The sequence below is a fragment of the Bufo bufo genome, chromosome 8 (assembly GCF_905171765.1).
Source record: "Bufo bufo chromosome 8, aBufBuf1.1, whole genome shotgun sequence".
NCBI lineage: Eukaryota > Metazoa > Chordata > Amphibia > Anura > Bufonidae > Bufo > Bufo bufo.
Genome location: NC_053396.1, coordinates 160,302,832 through 160,316,918, shown reverse-complemented (window position 1 = coordinate 160,316,918; position 14,087 = coordinate 160,302,832). Strand labels below are relative to the sequence as shown.

General features: G+C 48.8%; 1 protein-coding gene across 1 annotated transcript in view; it reads right to left on the bottom strand.

Annotated features, from left to right (window-relative positions):
* The window catches only part of MAP7D3 (MAP7 domain containing 3), a 118,764-nt gene extending 112,673 nt beyond the window's left edge, over window positions 1-6,091 (bottom strand). Inside the window, exon 1 of the mRNA XM_040442091.1 lies at window positions 5,996-6,091. Within this exon, the coding sequence (XP_040298025.1) occupies window positions 5,996-6,041 (46 nt within the window). The 5' untranslated portion in view covers window positions 6,042-6,091. The remainder of the gene's footprint in view (window positions 1-5,995) is intronic.
* Between the last annotated feature and the right edge of the window lie 7,996 nt (window positions 6,092-14,087).

Genomic DNA, 14,087 nt, shown 5'->3' with positions numbered 1-14,087 from the left:
CCGCGATCCGCTGCGGCTGCCCCACGGACAGTGTTCGTGCATTTTGCGTGCCGCTGGACGACCACGGGGCGCACATATTCGTGTGCAGGTGGCCAAATGGGAAGATTTTTTTCCTGCTCGGTGTTTAGACCCGCACCTGGTTTTGGCTCACAATAATTTAGGCCTCTTGCACACGACCATATGGCTTTTTCAGTATTTTGCGAACCGCAAAAAAACACGGATGATGTCCGTGTGCATTCCATTTTTTGCAGAACGGAACAGCTGGCCCCTGATAGAACAGTACTATCCTTGTCCGTTATGCGGACAATAATAGGACATGTTCTATCTTTAAACAGAAATACGGAAACAGAAGGCATACTGAGTACTTTCCGTTTTTTTTGCGGATCCATTGAAATGAATGGTTCCGTATATGGAACTCAAAAAACGGAACGTAAAAGGGGGAAAAAATAAAAATAAAAAAAGTTTGTGTGCATGCGGCCTAACTGATAGAAATCACTGACCAAACACGGAGACCTCGTCGACATTACCATGTTACGTCCGTGAAAAAAAGTGTAGGCGTTTCATCTATGAAGATGTCCGTAAAGGATCCGTGGTTGGTCTGTGTGTCCGTTTTTACCATCCGTGTGTCATCCGTAATTCACTGATGTTGCTCAGCTGAAAATGTATTTCCTATCTCCTATCAGTCTTCAGTGAAAAAGGGACGCAACACAGATGTGCGTCAGTGACTTTTATGGACCCATAGACATCCGTGATGCGGACCAAGCACGCCCATAGATCAAAGTAGTGCATGTCCCCGTGATTTTGACCCACAGTCAGTAAAAAAAAATTCGGAAATGTGAACAGACCCATTTAAAATCAACAGAAAAGCGGACAGCACACGTCAGTGAAAAACGGAAATGTGAACAAGGCCTGACTGGGTTAAGGTGGCCTTTCTCAAGTGACTCCAGCTGAACAATTTGCTGGTGTTTTTGCTGCATTTCCACAACAAATCCACATGCATTACATTCAACTGCAAGAAATTCTGTGACTGCAAATCCGCAGCTATTTCCGCAAATAACTAGCTTTCTGTCGCCCCTTGGTCCTCCATACCATTGTGAGCGACCCCCAACCACTCGGTAACAGACGTGGCTGCTCACGTGCATTTTCATGTATTCCCCTGGAGATGTGACCAGACATTTATGGCACACATGCTCAATACGCCATAAATATTTCAGTTGGTAAAAACCCTTTAAGTACTATTTTGAGCCCTCGGGATTGGCTCAGTCTGACAATATGGACCCCAGCCAGAAAAGGTTGTGCCCCCCCTGCCCTATACTACAGCCACCATGACGAGCAGGCAATTATTGGGAGGAGACGGATCCTTCCCGGTAACGGTCTGTTAGGCTGGGCAGTGTAAATCCAGCATTAGTTTTAGAAAAAACGTTAAAGGGGTTATCCCACTTTGCGTTTTTATACTTACCTGCTGCCACCGCGCCGTTCACTTCCTGGATTCTGGCTGGGGGCGGGCTTCATCTTGATTGAAGTCTTCTCCTGGCCGGGCCGCGCGCTGGACTGAACGCGCACGCTGCCGCGCATGCGCCATGTGACTTATTTCTGGCCAGTATAGTACAGAGCCGGCGTGCGCGTTCGCAGCTCTGTACTATTCTGGCCGGGAAGAAGTCACCGTCGCGCATGCGCGGCAGCGTGCGCGTTCAGGACAGCGAGCAGCCCGGCCGGGAGAAAAGAAGGAGTCTTCTGAGCAAGTGCGACCATCGGGATTCTGGAGAAGAGCGGTGGCCGTAACCAGGGGAAACCGAGTCACAACAATAAGGTAAGTGGGAATGAATTTTATCCTAAACGGTGGGAATTTGTTAATCAAGTATATTTACAAAACTGATCACTGTCAAATCATTAACTGATTTAACAGTGATCATTATGATGGGATAACCCCTTTAATGCAAAATATAAAAACTTTCCTTCCATGGCTGATAACGGTTACTGTGTTTCCCAAGAAAAGGGCTAATGAGCAACCCCTTCAGATAGAGGTAGTTACACAACCGAGGAGCCACACATGTCCGGCACTGCTGCATCAGAGGTGCTCCTCCTGTCCACGTCCTCTGTGGTCAGCACACGGATCCTTGTGTTCGTTCACAAAGCTTTGTCTTTCCCAATGACCGTGGGTCAGAGGAAGAACAATAGGGACATCTGATACTTTTGGTCTGTGGTGCGAACCAAACATGACCATTGAAGCATATGGCTCTGTGAAAACCACTGACAGAACATCATGCCACCCGCGTTCCGTCAGTGCTTTTCACTGACCATTGGTAGGAGATGCTCTGAAATTCCCCTAGCAGTGCACATGGAATATGGATGACAAATAAAAACGGACATGGACCAACAGCAACCACCAGGGTATGTTCACACGGCGGTATCCTGACGCAGACATCAATTCCGTGCTGAAATCCACTCCGTCTGGATTTCAATTTTTCCATGTGGATTTGAAATCTGCGTCAAGAACTGACAAGTCAGCTCGAGACGGTTTCTGTATGAAAACCGCGGTGACTTACACACCCGCGGACTAGCCCCATTCAATGGGGCTTATTTCGTGCAGATCCAAACTGCAAATCTGTGCCGCCACCCCAGTGGATTTCTGTTTCCGATTATTCCCATCTTGAACATTGGGGGCATATCGTTAGAATATGGCCCCAATGTCTGATAGGTGCGGGGCTTACAAAGTGCCGGAGGGCGCACCGCACACGCATGGCCGCCCTCCAATCATTTCCACGCGCCTCATAGAAGAGAAGGGAGCGGGGTGCTTCCATTTACATCAATGGGACTATTTTTGGCTGTCTCATAGAAATGAATGGAGTGCGGCCACGCATGTGTGGTGCGCCCTCCGGTACTTTGCAGTCTCTGTCCTAAGGCTAGGCGCAGGTCACAGAGGTGGGAGCCGCACCTATCAGACATCGGGGGCCATGTCCTAGCGATATGCCCACAATGTCCAAGCTAGGAATACCCCTAAAGGGCCCTTCAGGATGATAAACTTATGAATGGAACGTGTCGTTTTTAATGGTCTGAAATGCAAAGAATTTCTTAAAATATGTGGGGAAGGTGAAGAATTCTTGGCTCGCCGCCGGGGTGAGGGACCTGATCAGACTGGGGATTCTCAGAAACGAGGCCTCAGATCTGCGGCCAATCGCTGTAAAACCGTCTAAGGCTACTTTCACACTGGCGTTTCGGCTTTCCGTTTGGGAGATCCGCTCAGGGCTCTCACCAGCGGTCCAAAACAGATCAGTTTTGCGCTAATGCATTCTGAGGATCCGCTCAGAATGCATCAGTTTGCCTCCGATCCGTCTCCATTCCGCTGTCTGCAGCGTCTTGGTGTCCGTCTGACGGAACTGAGCCAAACGGACACACAATGCGAGTCAATGGGGACGGATCCATTTTCACTGACAATCTGGCACAATAGAAAACGGATCCGTCTCCCACTGACTTTCAATGGAGTTCATGACGGATCCGTCTTGGCTATGTTACAGATAACATAAACGGATCCGTTCATGACGGATGCATGCGGTTGTATTATTGTAACGGATACGTTTTTGCAGATCAATGACAGATCCACCCAAAACGGGAGTGTGAAAGTAGCCTAACACGTGCACAGTTTGCAGCGGATTTCCAGAAATTCTGCGGACATCAGAACCTGCTCTAAAATAAAAAAGCGGCAACAGTAGCCTTCTGGATCTATGGCAGCCATCTGAATAAAAAGGAGCAGTGTGTACAGAGTCTAATATACATGGAGCCTGGAAACGCTGTCACCCACGGAGCAGTAATGCGTGGCATAGGAAGCCCATAAAAGCCCCGGAAATGTAATGAATGTCACATTTGTGCTGCACAGGGTGATGGGCAGGAAGCCGGCCGGCCTGCCTGCAGAGCTGTACTTCCCAGCTATGGGAGGAAGCTGCAGAGACGTCAGCGGTCGGGTCTCTGGTGTGCGCTCATATGACTGCCCCGGAGCTGACGATCTGAAAACAGATCAGGCGCCTCGGGAGAAACAACAGGAACGCCCATGACTTACCAGCTCTTCCCTATCTGCTCCTGGCAAAGCTGGATGACAGGAGACAACTTTTTAGATGTCTGAAGGGCACATATGTCACGTTATTGTGCAGGGACCACTAACTGCTTTTATCCATTGTGATGCCCTTTTAAACCCGCTGTTACATACAGTCAATGGGGAGAGATTACTACCTCGCCTGCGCCGGAAAAGGGGCGGCAAAAAGTCGCCTATTTTGGCACAAGCCTCTTCTTGCACAGAGACATCATCGCTTTTCTAAGGCCTCATGCACACGACCGTTGTTCTGGTCCGCATCTGAACCGCAGTTTTTGCGGCTTGGATGCGGACCCATTCACTTTAATAGGGCCGCAAAAGATGTGGACAGCACTCCGTGCGCTGTCCGCATCCATTTCTCCGTTCCGTAGCCCCACAAAAAAATATATAACATGTCCTATTCTGGTCCATTTTGCGGACAAGAATATGCATTTCTACAGTGGGCTGCAAATTTGCGGAAGGCACACAGTCGGCTTCCGTGTTTTGCGGATGCGCAATTTGCGGACCGCAAAAAAAACGGAATGGTCGTGTGCATGAGGCCTAAAAAGAAGGCAATTTGAAGGGTGTGTGACCATTGCAGTAAAAATGCCAGAAATCTATGGCAGCTCCTAGATGGCGCTAACGGACACGTCAGCCAATCATTGGCAGCCAATCATTGTCCGGCTGGACAATGGGGGAACAGGGGGCAGGTAAGTATGAATATCATTCGGCGATGCTGGCTAGGGGCTTCACTTAAAGGGGTTGTCCATTATCAGAAAAACATGGCCGCTTTCTTCCAGAATGAACGCCACGTCCGCCCGCGGCTTGTGTCGGTTACTGGAGCTCAACTCCATTGACGTGAACAGGGCCGGACTGCAATATGACAAAGTACCCGAGGAAAGGGGTGGCGCTGTTTTTGGAAGAAAGTAGCCATGTTGTACAAATGCTGAACCCATTTAATAGTTAAATATTCCCAGAAAACCATCTAAAGCCCCTGGCTGCACCTGCGGCGGGAGTCGTATTTAGCTGATCCCTACCACTGGGTTTCGGCTTTTTTGCTCCACCGCCGCCTCTGAAGATCTCAGGTCTCATTGTGTCAACATCCGGTTTGACGCGGGTCATGTGGCCGCTGCGGCGACGTGTGCTCCATGCGTCACATGGGGGACATGCCACTGCTGCGGCCACGTGTCAAAGCGGATGAGTACGTGGGGAGACCAGTGATGTGCAGCAATGGCGGGGGATTCCATCTGTAGGTCCAGCCACGCCGGGGGAGGGGTATCGCCAGAACAGCCCCCGCGGTGCACAACTCCTTTAAGGACCCGACACATATCCCGTGGACACATATGAAGTGGCGACCATTCACTGGATTATTGGGGGGCACCCAGCTCTCCCTCGTGGTCTCGGGCTGTATGGCAATGTGGGTTCTATCCGTAACAGGGATTATTACCATGTCGGAAACGTACGGCGTAGATTGGTTAAAGGGGCGTGTCTATCCAGAAGCAGCGCGTATGATTGGTTCAAAGTTTGGCTTACATTAGCTGTGCGCTGTCAGCCTGGCATTGAGCGGTGGCACTGTACAGTCCCACAATGCACCAGGCGTGATAAAGCAGAAGATGGGCACTTGGCTCCACAGCTGGTGCAGGGCATGCTGGGACTTGTAGTCCACATCTGGGAAGCCAGCAGCTGCACAGCTCCAATCAGTTCTCCTGCCTCGGGGCACAGAGAGGAGCAGGGGGCTGTGTGTGGGACACGACCCCCGGGGGGACAGACCAGGGCAGCCCCTCCTGAGCTCTCCCTCCATGACAGGCCACGTCCTTCCCGAGACTCCAGCCCACCAGAGCGGCTCCCCACTCCTCCTGCCGCCCTATCTCCCTCTCCGGCGCCCTACACAGGCCCTCACACGCCCACCAGTAACGGGGTGCCGTCTCTTACCCATCTGATCCCGCAGCCCCTTCAGTTTACCGCTGCCGTCCGCCATCTTCCCCTTCCCCGGTGTTGCCGCTCTCTTGCAGTCCGCCCCGGGCTGCGCATGCGCCCCAGGGTATCACGCACGGCGCCTGTTGTTGCTGCTGCTGTTGCTAGGGAGAAGTCTGTGATTGGGTTGTAGCCCAGCTACGGTCTGGGGGGACTACAAGTTCCAGGAAGTCTTTTACCTGGGAGGATGTGACAGAGCAGAGAAAAGGCTGAAGGCTTATTCCTCTGTCAGCCGCTTATTTACATAAAAAACTAAATTGCAATAAACTGTAATGCTATTAATACATGGAAAATTGGAGGCAGAAGCTGTAGTGTAGAGAAGCACTCTGCTGTCCTGGCACAAAAGGTTATTTTTTTGGCATCATGCTTGGTGACAGCCTTACACCCCTGTTTTTTTTTGTAAATTTTTCATGACAGATTTACTACTTCATTGATAGTGATGCCAGCTGCACGAAAAATCTGCCCCACAAGTTATACTTGCTCCAATACATCATATGAGACAAATCTAAGAAAAATATCAGTATCCATGTTCAATACATTAGGCAGGCGGAAACTACAGGTAGTCGTAAGCAGAGTAGCCTGTAGTCAATGTCATATGGTTCACAGGAATGCAACTAGTGCCACCAAACACTATAATGAAGAGATAGAGGTGACACCACAGTGAGGGCCCTGCTCACAAGAGCTTACAATCTATGAGGAGGTAGAGGTGACACCACAGTGAGGGCCCTGCTCACAAGAGCTTACAATCTATGAGGAGATAGAGGTGACACAAGAGGAGTGAGGGCCCTGCTCACAAGAGCTTACAATCTATGAGGAGGTAGAGGTGACACAAGAGGAGTGAGGGCCCTGATCACAAGAGCTTACAATCTATGAGGAGACAGAGGTGACACCACAGTGAGGGCCCTGCTCACAAGAGCTTACAATCTATGAGGAGGTAGAGGTGACACCACAGTGAGGGCCCTGCTCACAAGAGCTTACAATCTATGAGGAGGTAGAGGTGACACCACAGTGAGGGCCCTGCTCACAAGAGCTTACAATCTATGAGGAGACAGAGGTGACACAAAAGGAGTGAGGGCCCTGCTCACAAGAGCTTACAATCTATGAGGAGACAGAGGTGACACCAGAGGAGTGAGGGCCCTGCTCACAAGAGCTTACAATCTATGAGGAGACAGAGGTGACACCAGAGGAGAGAGGGCCCTGCTCACAAGAGCTTACAATCTATGAGGAGACAGAGGTGACACAAGAGGAGCGAGGGCCCTGCTCACAAGAGTTTACAATCTATGAGGAGATAGAGGTGACAAGAGGAGCGAGGGCCCTGCTCACAAGAGCTTACAATCTATGAGGAGATAGAGGTGACACTAGAAGAGTGAGGGCCCTGCTCACAAGAGCTTACAATCTATGAGGAGACAGAGGTGACACCAGAGGAGTGAGGGCCCTGCTCACAAGAGCTTATAATCTATGAGGAGACAGAGGTGACACAAGAGGAGTGAGGGCCCTGCTCACAAGAGCTTACAATCTATGAGGAGACAGAGGTGACACCAGAGGAGTGAGGGCCCTGCTCACAAGAGCTTATAATCTATGAGGAGACAGAGGTGACACAAGAGGAGTGAGTGCCCTGTTCACAAGAGCTAACAATCTATGAGGAGACAGAGGTGACACCACAGTGAGGGTCCTGCTCAGAAGAGCTTACAATCTATGAGGAGGTAGAAGTGACACAAGAGGAGTGATGGTCCTGCTCACAAGAGCTTACAATCTATGAGGAGACAGAGGTGACACCACAGTGAGGGCCCTGTTCACAAGAGCTAACAATCTATGAGGAGACAGAGGTGACACCAGAGGAGTGAGGGCCCTGCTGACAAGAACTTACAATCTATGAGGAGACAGAGGTGACACCAGAGGAGTGAGGGCCATGCCCACAAGAGCTAACAATCTATGAGGAGACAGAGGTGACAGAAGAGGAGTGAGGGCCCTGCTCACAAGAGCTTACAATCTATGAGGAGATAGAGGTGACACCAGAGGAGTGAGGGCCCTGCTCACAAGAGCTTACAATCTATGAGGAGACAGAGGTGACACCAGAGGAGTGAGGGCCCTGTTCACAAGAGCTAACAATCTATGAGGAGACAGAGGTGACACCACAGTGAGGGTCCTGCTCACAAGAGCTTACAATCTATGAGGAGACAGAGGTGACACCAGAGGAGTGAGGGCCCTGCTGACAAGAACTTACAATCTATGAGGAGACAGAGGTGACACAAGAGGAGTGAGGGCCATGCCCACAAGAGCTTACAATCTATGAGGAGATAGAGGTGACACCAGAGGAGTGAGGGCCCTGTTCACAAGAGCTTACAATCTATGAGGAGACAGAGGTGACACAGGAGGAGTGAGGGCCCTGCTCACAAGAGCTTACAATCTATGAGGAGACAGAGGTGACACAGGAGGAGTGAGGGCCCTGTTCACAAGAGCCTACAATCTATGAGGAGATAGAGGTGACACCAGAGGAGTGAGGGTCCTGCTCACAAGAGCTTACAATCTATGAGGAGACAGAGGTGACACAAGAGGAGTGAGGGCCATGCCCACAAGAGCTTACAATCTATGAGGAGATAGAGGTGACACCAGAGGAGTGAGGGCCCTGTTCACAAGAGCTTACAATCTATGAGGAGACAGAGGTGACACAAAAGGAGTGAGGGCCATGCCCACAAGAGCTTACAATCTATGAGGAGGTAGAGGGGACCCCAGAGGAGTGAGGGCCCTGCTCACAAGAGCTTACAATCTATGAGGAGGTAGAAGTGACACAGGAGGAGTGAGGGCCCTGCTCACAAGAGCTTACAATCTATGAGGAGACAGAGGTGACACAGGAGGAGTGAGGGCCCTGTTCACAAGAGCCTACAATCTATGAGGAGATAGAGGTGACACCAGAGGAGTGAGGGTCCTGCTCACAAGAGCTTACAATCTATGAGGACATGGTAAAAGGAAGAAACATCCCTCGGTGCAAAGAACCAACCAGGTGCAAATGAAGAATCTTCAAATGTTTATTGCAGAATCACTACGCGTTTCGGGGACCACTTCCCCTTCTTCAGGTGAATAATGTTGCCTGCAACATCAATTATAAATGTCTATAAGACTCTGGCTGCTATTTTTGGTGTTAGATATTTTGGGCACAGGCCGGAGTAGTGCTGTTTGTGGCCCACATTTAAGATAGGTGTAAATTAAGTTTGCCTGTAAAGGTTAAAGTACATTTTAGGTTCCTCCCTAAACTTCACCCATCTAAGTATTCATACAATAATTGTGCCCCAGTTCCCTAAATATTTAATAGTAAAGTAATTACATTACATAATTACATTACGATAATATTAGGATATTTCAACCTCTGTCTATTTGAAAAGGTTGATATCAGGTAACAATAGACTTTGTGCAAATAAAATGTGAAACTGTGTAAAGACATTAGTTAAAAACTGAAACATTTAAGCCAACACACAGGGAGTTATGTGCATTTCTGTGTGAACCATATTAAATATATTCCTCTATTTTGGAGTCAGTGGCCCTTTAAATTGAACATTCTACACGTGGTGCTGATGTCATAACCGCGGCATTGTGAGAAGATTGGATTAGAACCTGGCTCACTCAGTGTTCTGTAGATTGCTTGACTTTCTTTCTAGAGAGCAGCAGTGATATTGGCGATTTTTTGGCATTTTGAAAGATGTGTGAGTCAGACTTATTTGACTATAGCTCAGAAAGATCTAGCTCAGAGTCTGACCTCTCAGAAATATTTTCCAACCGGTATAGCATGAAGCCAACATTACCATCTAAATACCGCCTAGGTGACAACTACACTGAACACAGAGACATGGCGGCTCAGAGAGTACTGACCAGACTGACCAGAAAGACTCAGCTGGGAAACCCTGAGCGACTCCCATCATCTAATGACCATGGAAGAACACCAGGATGGAATATTCCTATCACATCGGAATCACCTACATGGTCAAAAGGAGCCACCGCAAAAGAAGTCACTAAAGACCTTGACCAAATACATAATTATTTGGCAGCAGCGACAAAGACCCTGGACTCCCTCAGGAAAAAGATCTACGAGGAGAATTCTTGCCAGGCATATCCATCAAGACCGTTGCCAAAAATAACATCTGTGAATATGGTGAAGTATAAGACAAGACAAAGACATCAGCATTTCCACCTATAAGAACATCATCAAGTCATCATGCAATAAAAAGCTGAAAGCTACTCCTAACAAACACTAGAGATGGCCTTGTGGTTCGCCCAGCGGTCGTTTCGCGGCGAACTTTGCACGTTCGCGATTCGCCGAACATATGCCTATTCGCACCCGCCATATTCTTTTACATTGTGTAGAACTTTGACCCATGACACATCCATCAGGTGGTACAGGACAGCAAAATTGAGACGTTTCAGCACATGGACACATCCCCAACGACAAAAAAAAAACCACTAGCTGTCAGACATTTTACATTCAGTCTTTTGCCAGTGTAGGAAGAGGTTGCTGTGTGGAGCAGGGACAGACTGTTAGGGACACCAAACGTTAGCTAATAGGGCCACAAAAGTCCTTTTATGGACTAGTGTAGATGTGCCATCGATAGATGTGTGTGGGGTGTGATATACTTATTATAGACTTTCTAACATAGAAAATATATTATAGTGCATTTGTATTGTGCAGCAGTTGTGTGCGGTTCTGCTGCGATACCGCAGCTACACAGAGTGCCAAACACTATTGGAACAAATAATTTCTACTGGTGTGATTTACCAGTTGCCCCCAAAAAAACTGATTGAGGCAGGGGTGTTATATACCAATAATATACTTTCTATATAGTGCATTTGGGTAGCGCAGCATGTTTGTGGTTTTGATGTGTTACCGCAGCTACACAGAGTGACAAACTCTATTGGAACCAATAATTTCTACTGATGTGATTTACCAGTTTCCCCCCCCCCAAAAAAACTGATTGAAGCAGGGGTGTTATATACCAATAATATACTTTCTATATAGTGCATTTGGGTAGTGCAGCACTTGTTTGCGGTTTTGCTGCGTTACTTCATCTACACAGAGTGACAAACACTATTGGAACCAATAATTTCTACTGGTGTGATATACCAGTTGCCCCCCAAAAAAACTGATTGAAGCAGGGGTGTTATATACTAAAAATATACTTTCTCTATAGTGCATTTGGGTAGTGCAGCATTGGTTTGCGGTTTTGCAGCGTTACCTGAGCTACACAGAGTGACAAATGCTATTGGAACAAATAATTTTGACTGATGTGATATACCAGTTCCCCCCCCCCCCCCCCAAAAAAAAATGATTGAAGCAGGGGTGTTATATACCTTCTTCCACAAATACTGCTCTTCTATAGGGACTTTTGTCACAGAGTCATTTTGAAAATGACAGGCAGAGGAAGAGGCAGGCCATTCCGCAGGGGTGGTAGGGGTGAGGCAGGTGCACCAGGCCGGAGCCTAAGTGGGAAGTTGCAGAAGGTGCGTGCGATTATGTCAAAGGACGCACCAGACTTGGTTGAGTGGCTCACTCAGCCTTCCACTTCTGCACCCTCCTCATCCTCTCTATCTGCACCCTCTTCACTCTCTGCTGTGTGCCCCTCAAAGACACCACCACCATATCCCATCCGCTCGAGTCAGAGGAATTATTTTCCCATCCATTACAAGAGCTTACCGATGCGCAGCCATTCTTGGCATCGGATCAGGAAGAGGTAGCAACGGTCGCCACCCAGCAGTCTGACGACAGTACCCAGATCAGCCCAAGGAGGGTGGTCCCCACTGTTGCTGCCTGCTCCGAGATCTCTAATGTCAGTGGTGGTGAAGGGGACGATAATGTGTCTATGGATGTCACGTGGGCAGTGGCGACTCTAGGAACAATATATAGGGGGGGGCACAAAGATACCACAGTCAAAAATGGGGGGGCAAAAACAAAATAAGTATATATAAATAATATTACAAAATACGAGAGAATTGCGCTATGCAGGGATACATTTATAATAAAACTATTTACTTACAAAAGAAGCTATTCAGTCGTCTCCTGTGCCGTCCTCTGCTTGCTTCCGCAGGCGCACTGTTATGGTGGATCTGTGGAAGACACATTATGCCTCTCATTAGCCCTCATTATGCCTCTCATATCAGCCCTTATGCCTCATTAGCCCCCATTATAAGCCCTTATGCCTCATTAGCCCCCATTATTCCTCTTATTAGCCCCCATTATGCCTCATTAGCCCCCATTATAAGCCATTATGCCTCTTATTAGCCCCCATATGCCTAATTAGCGCCCATATGCCTCATTAGCCCCCATATGCCTCATTAGCCCCCATATGCCTCTAATAGTCTAATTATCCCCTATTATGTCTCTAATTAGCCCCCATTATGCATAATTAGCCCCCATATGCCTCCAATTAGCCCCCATATGCCTCCAATTAGCCCCCATATGCCTCCTATTAGCCCCCAGATGCCTCCAATTAGCCCCCATAGCCCCATATGCCTCCAATTAGCCCCCATATGCCTCCAATTAGCCCTCATATGCATCCTATTAGCCCCCATATGCCTCCAATTAGCCCCCATATGCCTCCAATTAGCCCCCATATGCCTCCTATTAGCCCCATATGCCTCCAATTAGCCCCATATGCCTCCTATTAGCCCCCATATGCCTCCTATTAGCCCCCATATGCCTCCAATTAGCCCCATATGCCTCCAATTAGCCCCCATTATGCCCCCAGCAGCCACATTTTTTATAAAATAAAAAAACCACTTACCTCTCCTGCTCATGGACGGACGCCGCCTGCAATTTTCTCCCTCCTCAGACGACTGTGCTCTAAACTGGCGCGCACCGCGTGAGGTCACAGAGCTTCCTTACGCTGTGCGCAGCCCTGCACAGCCGACAGACGAGGACCAGGAAGTGGTGAGTACAGAGCGTTCACCACTTCCTGGTCCTTCGGTTCTAATGAGCGCTTCCATAATGGAAGCGCTCATTAGATAGTATTCACCTGGGGGAATCAGCGGGGGGCAAAGAACAACATAGGGGGGGGCGATTGCCCCCCCTCGCCCCCCTCTAGCGACGCCACTACACCTGGATGCCCACAAGAGAAGAAGAGGAGTGGAGTTCAGAGGGAGAGACGGAGAAGAGAATCCCGTTCAGCGGCAAGTGAATGTATCTCTGGCACACAGTGTCGGTGCCAAGATACATCTGACCACAGACACGTGGTCTAGCAAATGCGGGCAGGGAAGGTACATAACTTTTACTGCCTACTTGGTGATTGCATGCAGGCCTGCCTCTTCTTCTCCTCCTCCTACTCCATCCTCCGTCTCCTCCTCGGCTGACTCCTCCTTTTCCACTGCTACCGCCTCTTCCGCTGCGCCCCCCAAGCTCCCCAGAACTTATTTGACGTGCCAGGTGAGATGTTGCCATGCTGTGCTGCGGCTGTTGTGCCTGGAAGTCAAGAGCAACACTGGTCCTGCAGTCCTTTCAGCTTTGCGGTCACAGACTGATCAGTGGCTACATTGGGTTAACAGCCGATGTGGATGCTCTGAGAAGCGAGGAACCCCTGGACTACTGGGTGTGCAGGCTTAACCTGTGGCCAGAGCTGGCACAATTTGCCATGGAACTGTTGGCTTGCCACTCTTCCAGTTTCCTGTCCGAAAGGACGTTCAGCGCAGCAGGGGGGATCGTGACCGATAAGCGCACTCGCCTAGCTCATGACAGTGTGGATTACCTCACATTTCTAAAAATGAATAAGGCATGGATCTCGGAGGAATTCAACACCTGTTATGACCACGTTTAATTGAATTTCCTCATGCCAGCCCACAAATATCCGCCACCACCCAGAACAAATATTGGTCCCTGTCTAATGTTTTGGGCCTCGGAGGAATTCAACACCTACGACAACAATGTGTTTCAACTATTATCATTAGGGGTTTTTCAAGAGGGGGGATTTCGTTAGCCATGTTTTTAATCCAATTTTATATTTTTAGTTCTTTTATACATATGTATTTGACCTGTATTTGTACTGGCCTTCAGTGAAATTGATATCCTTTGACC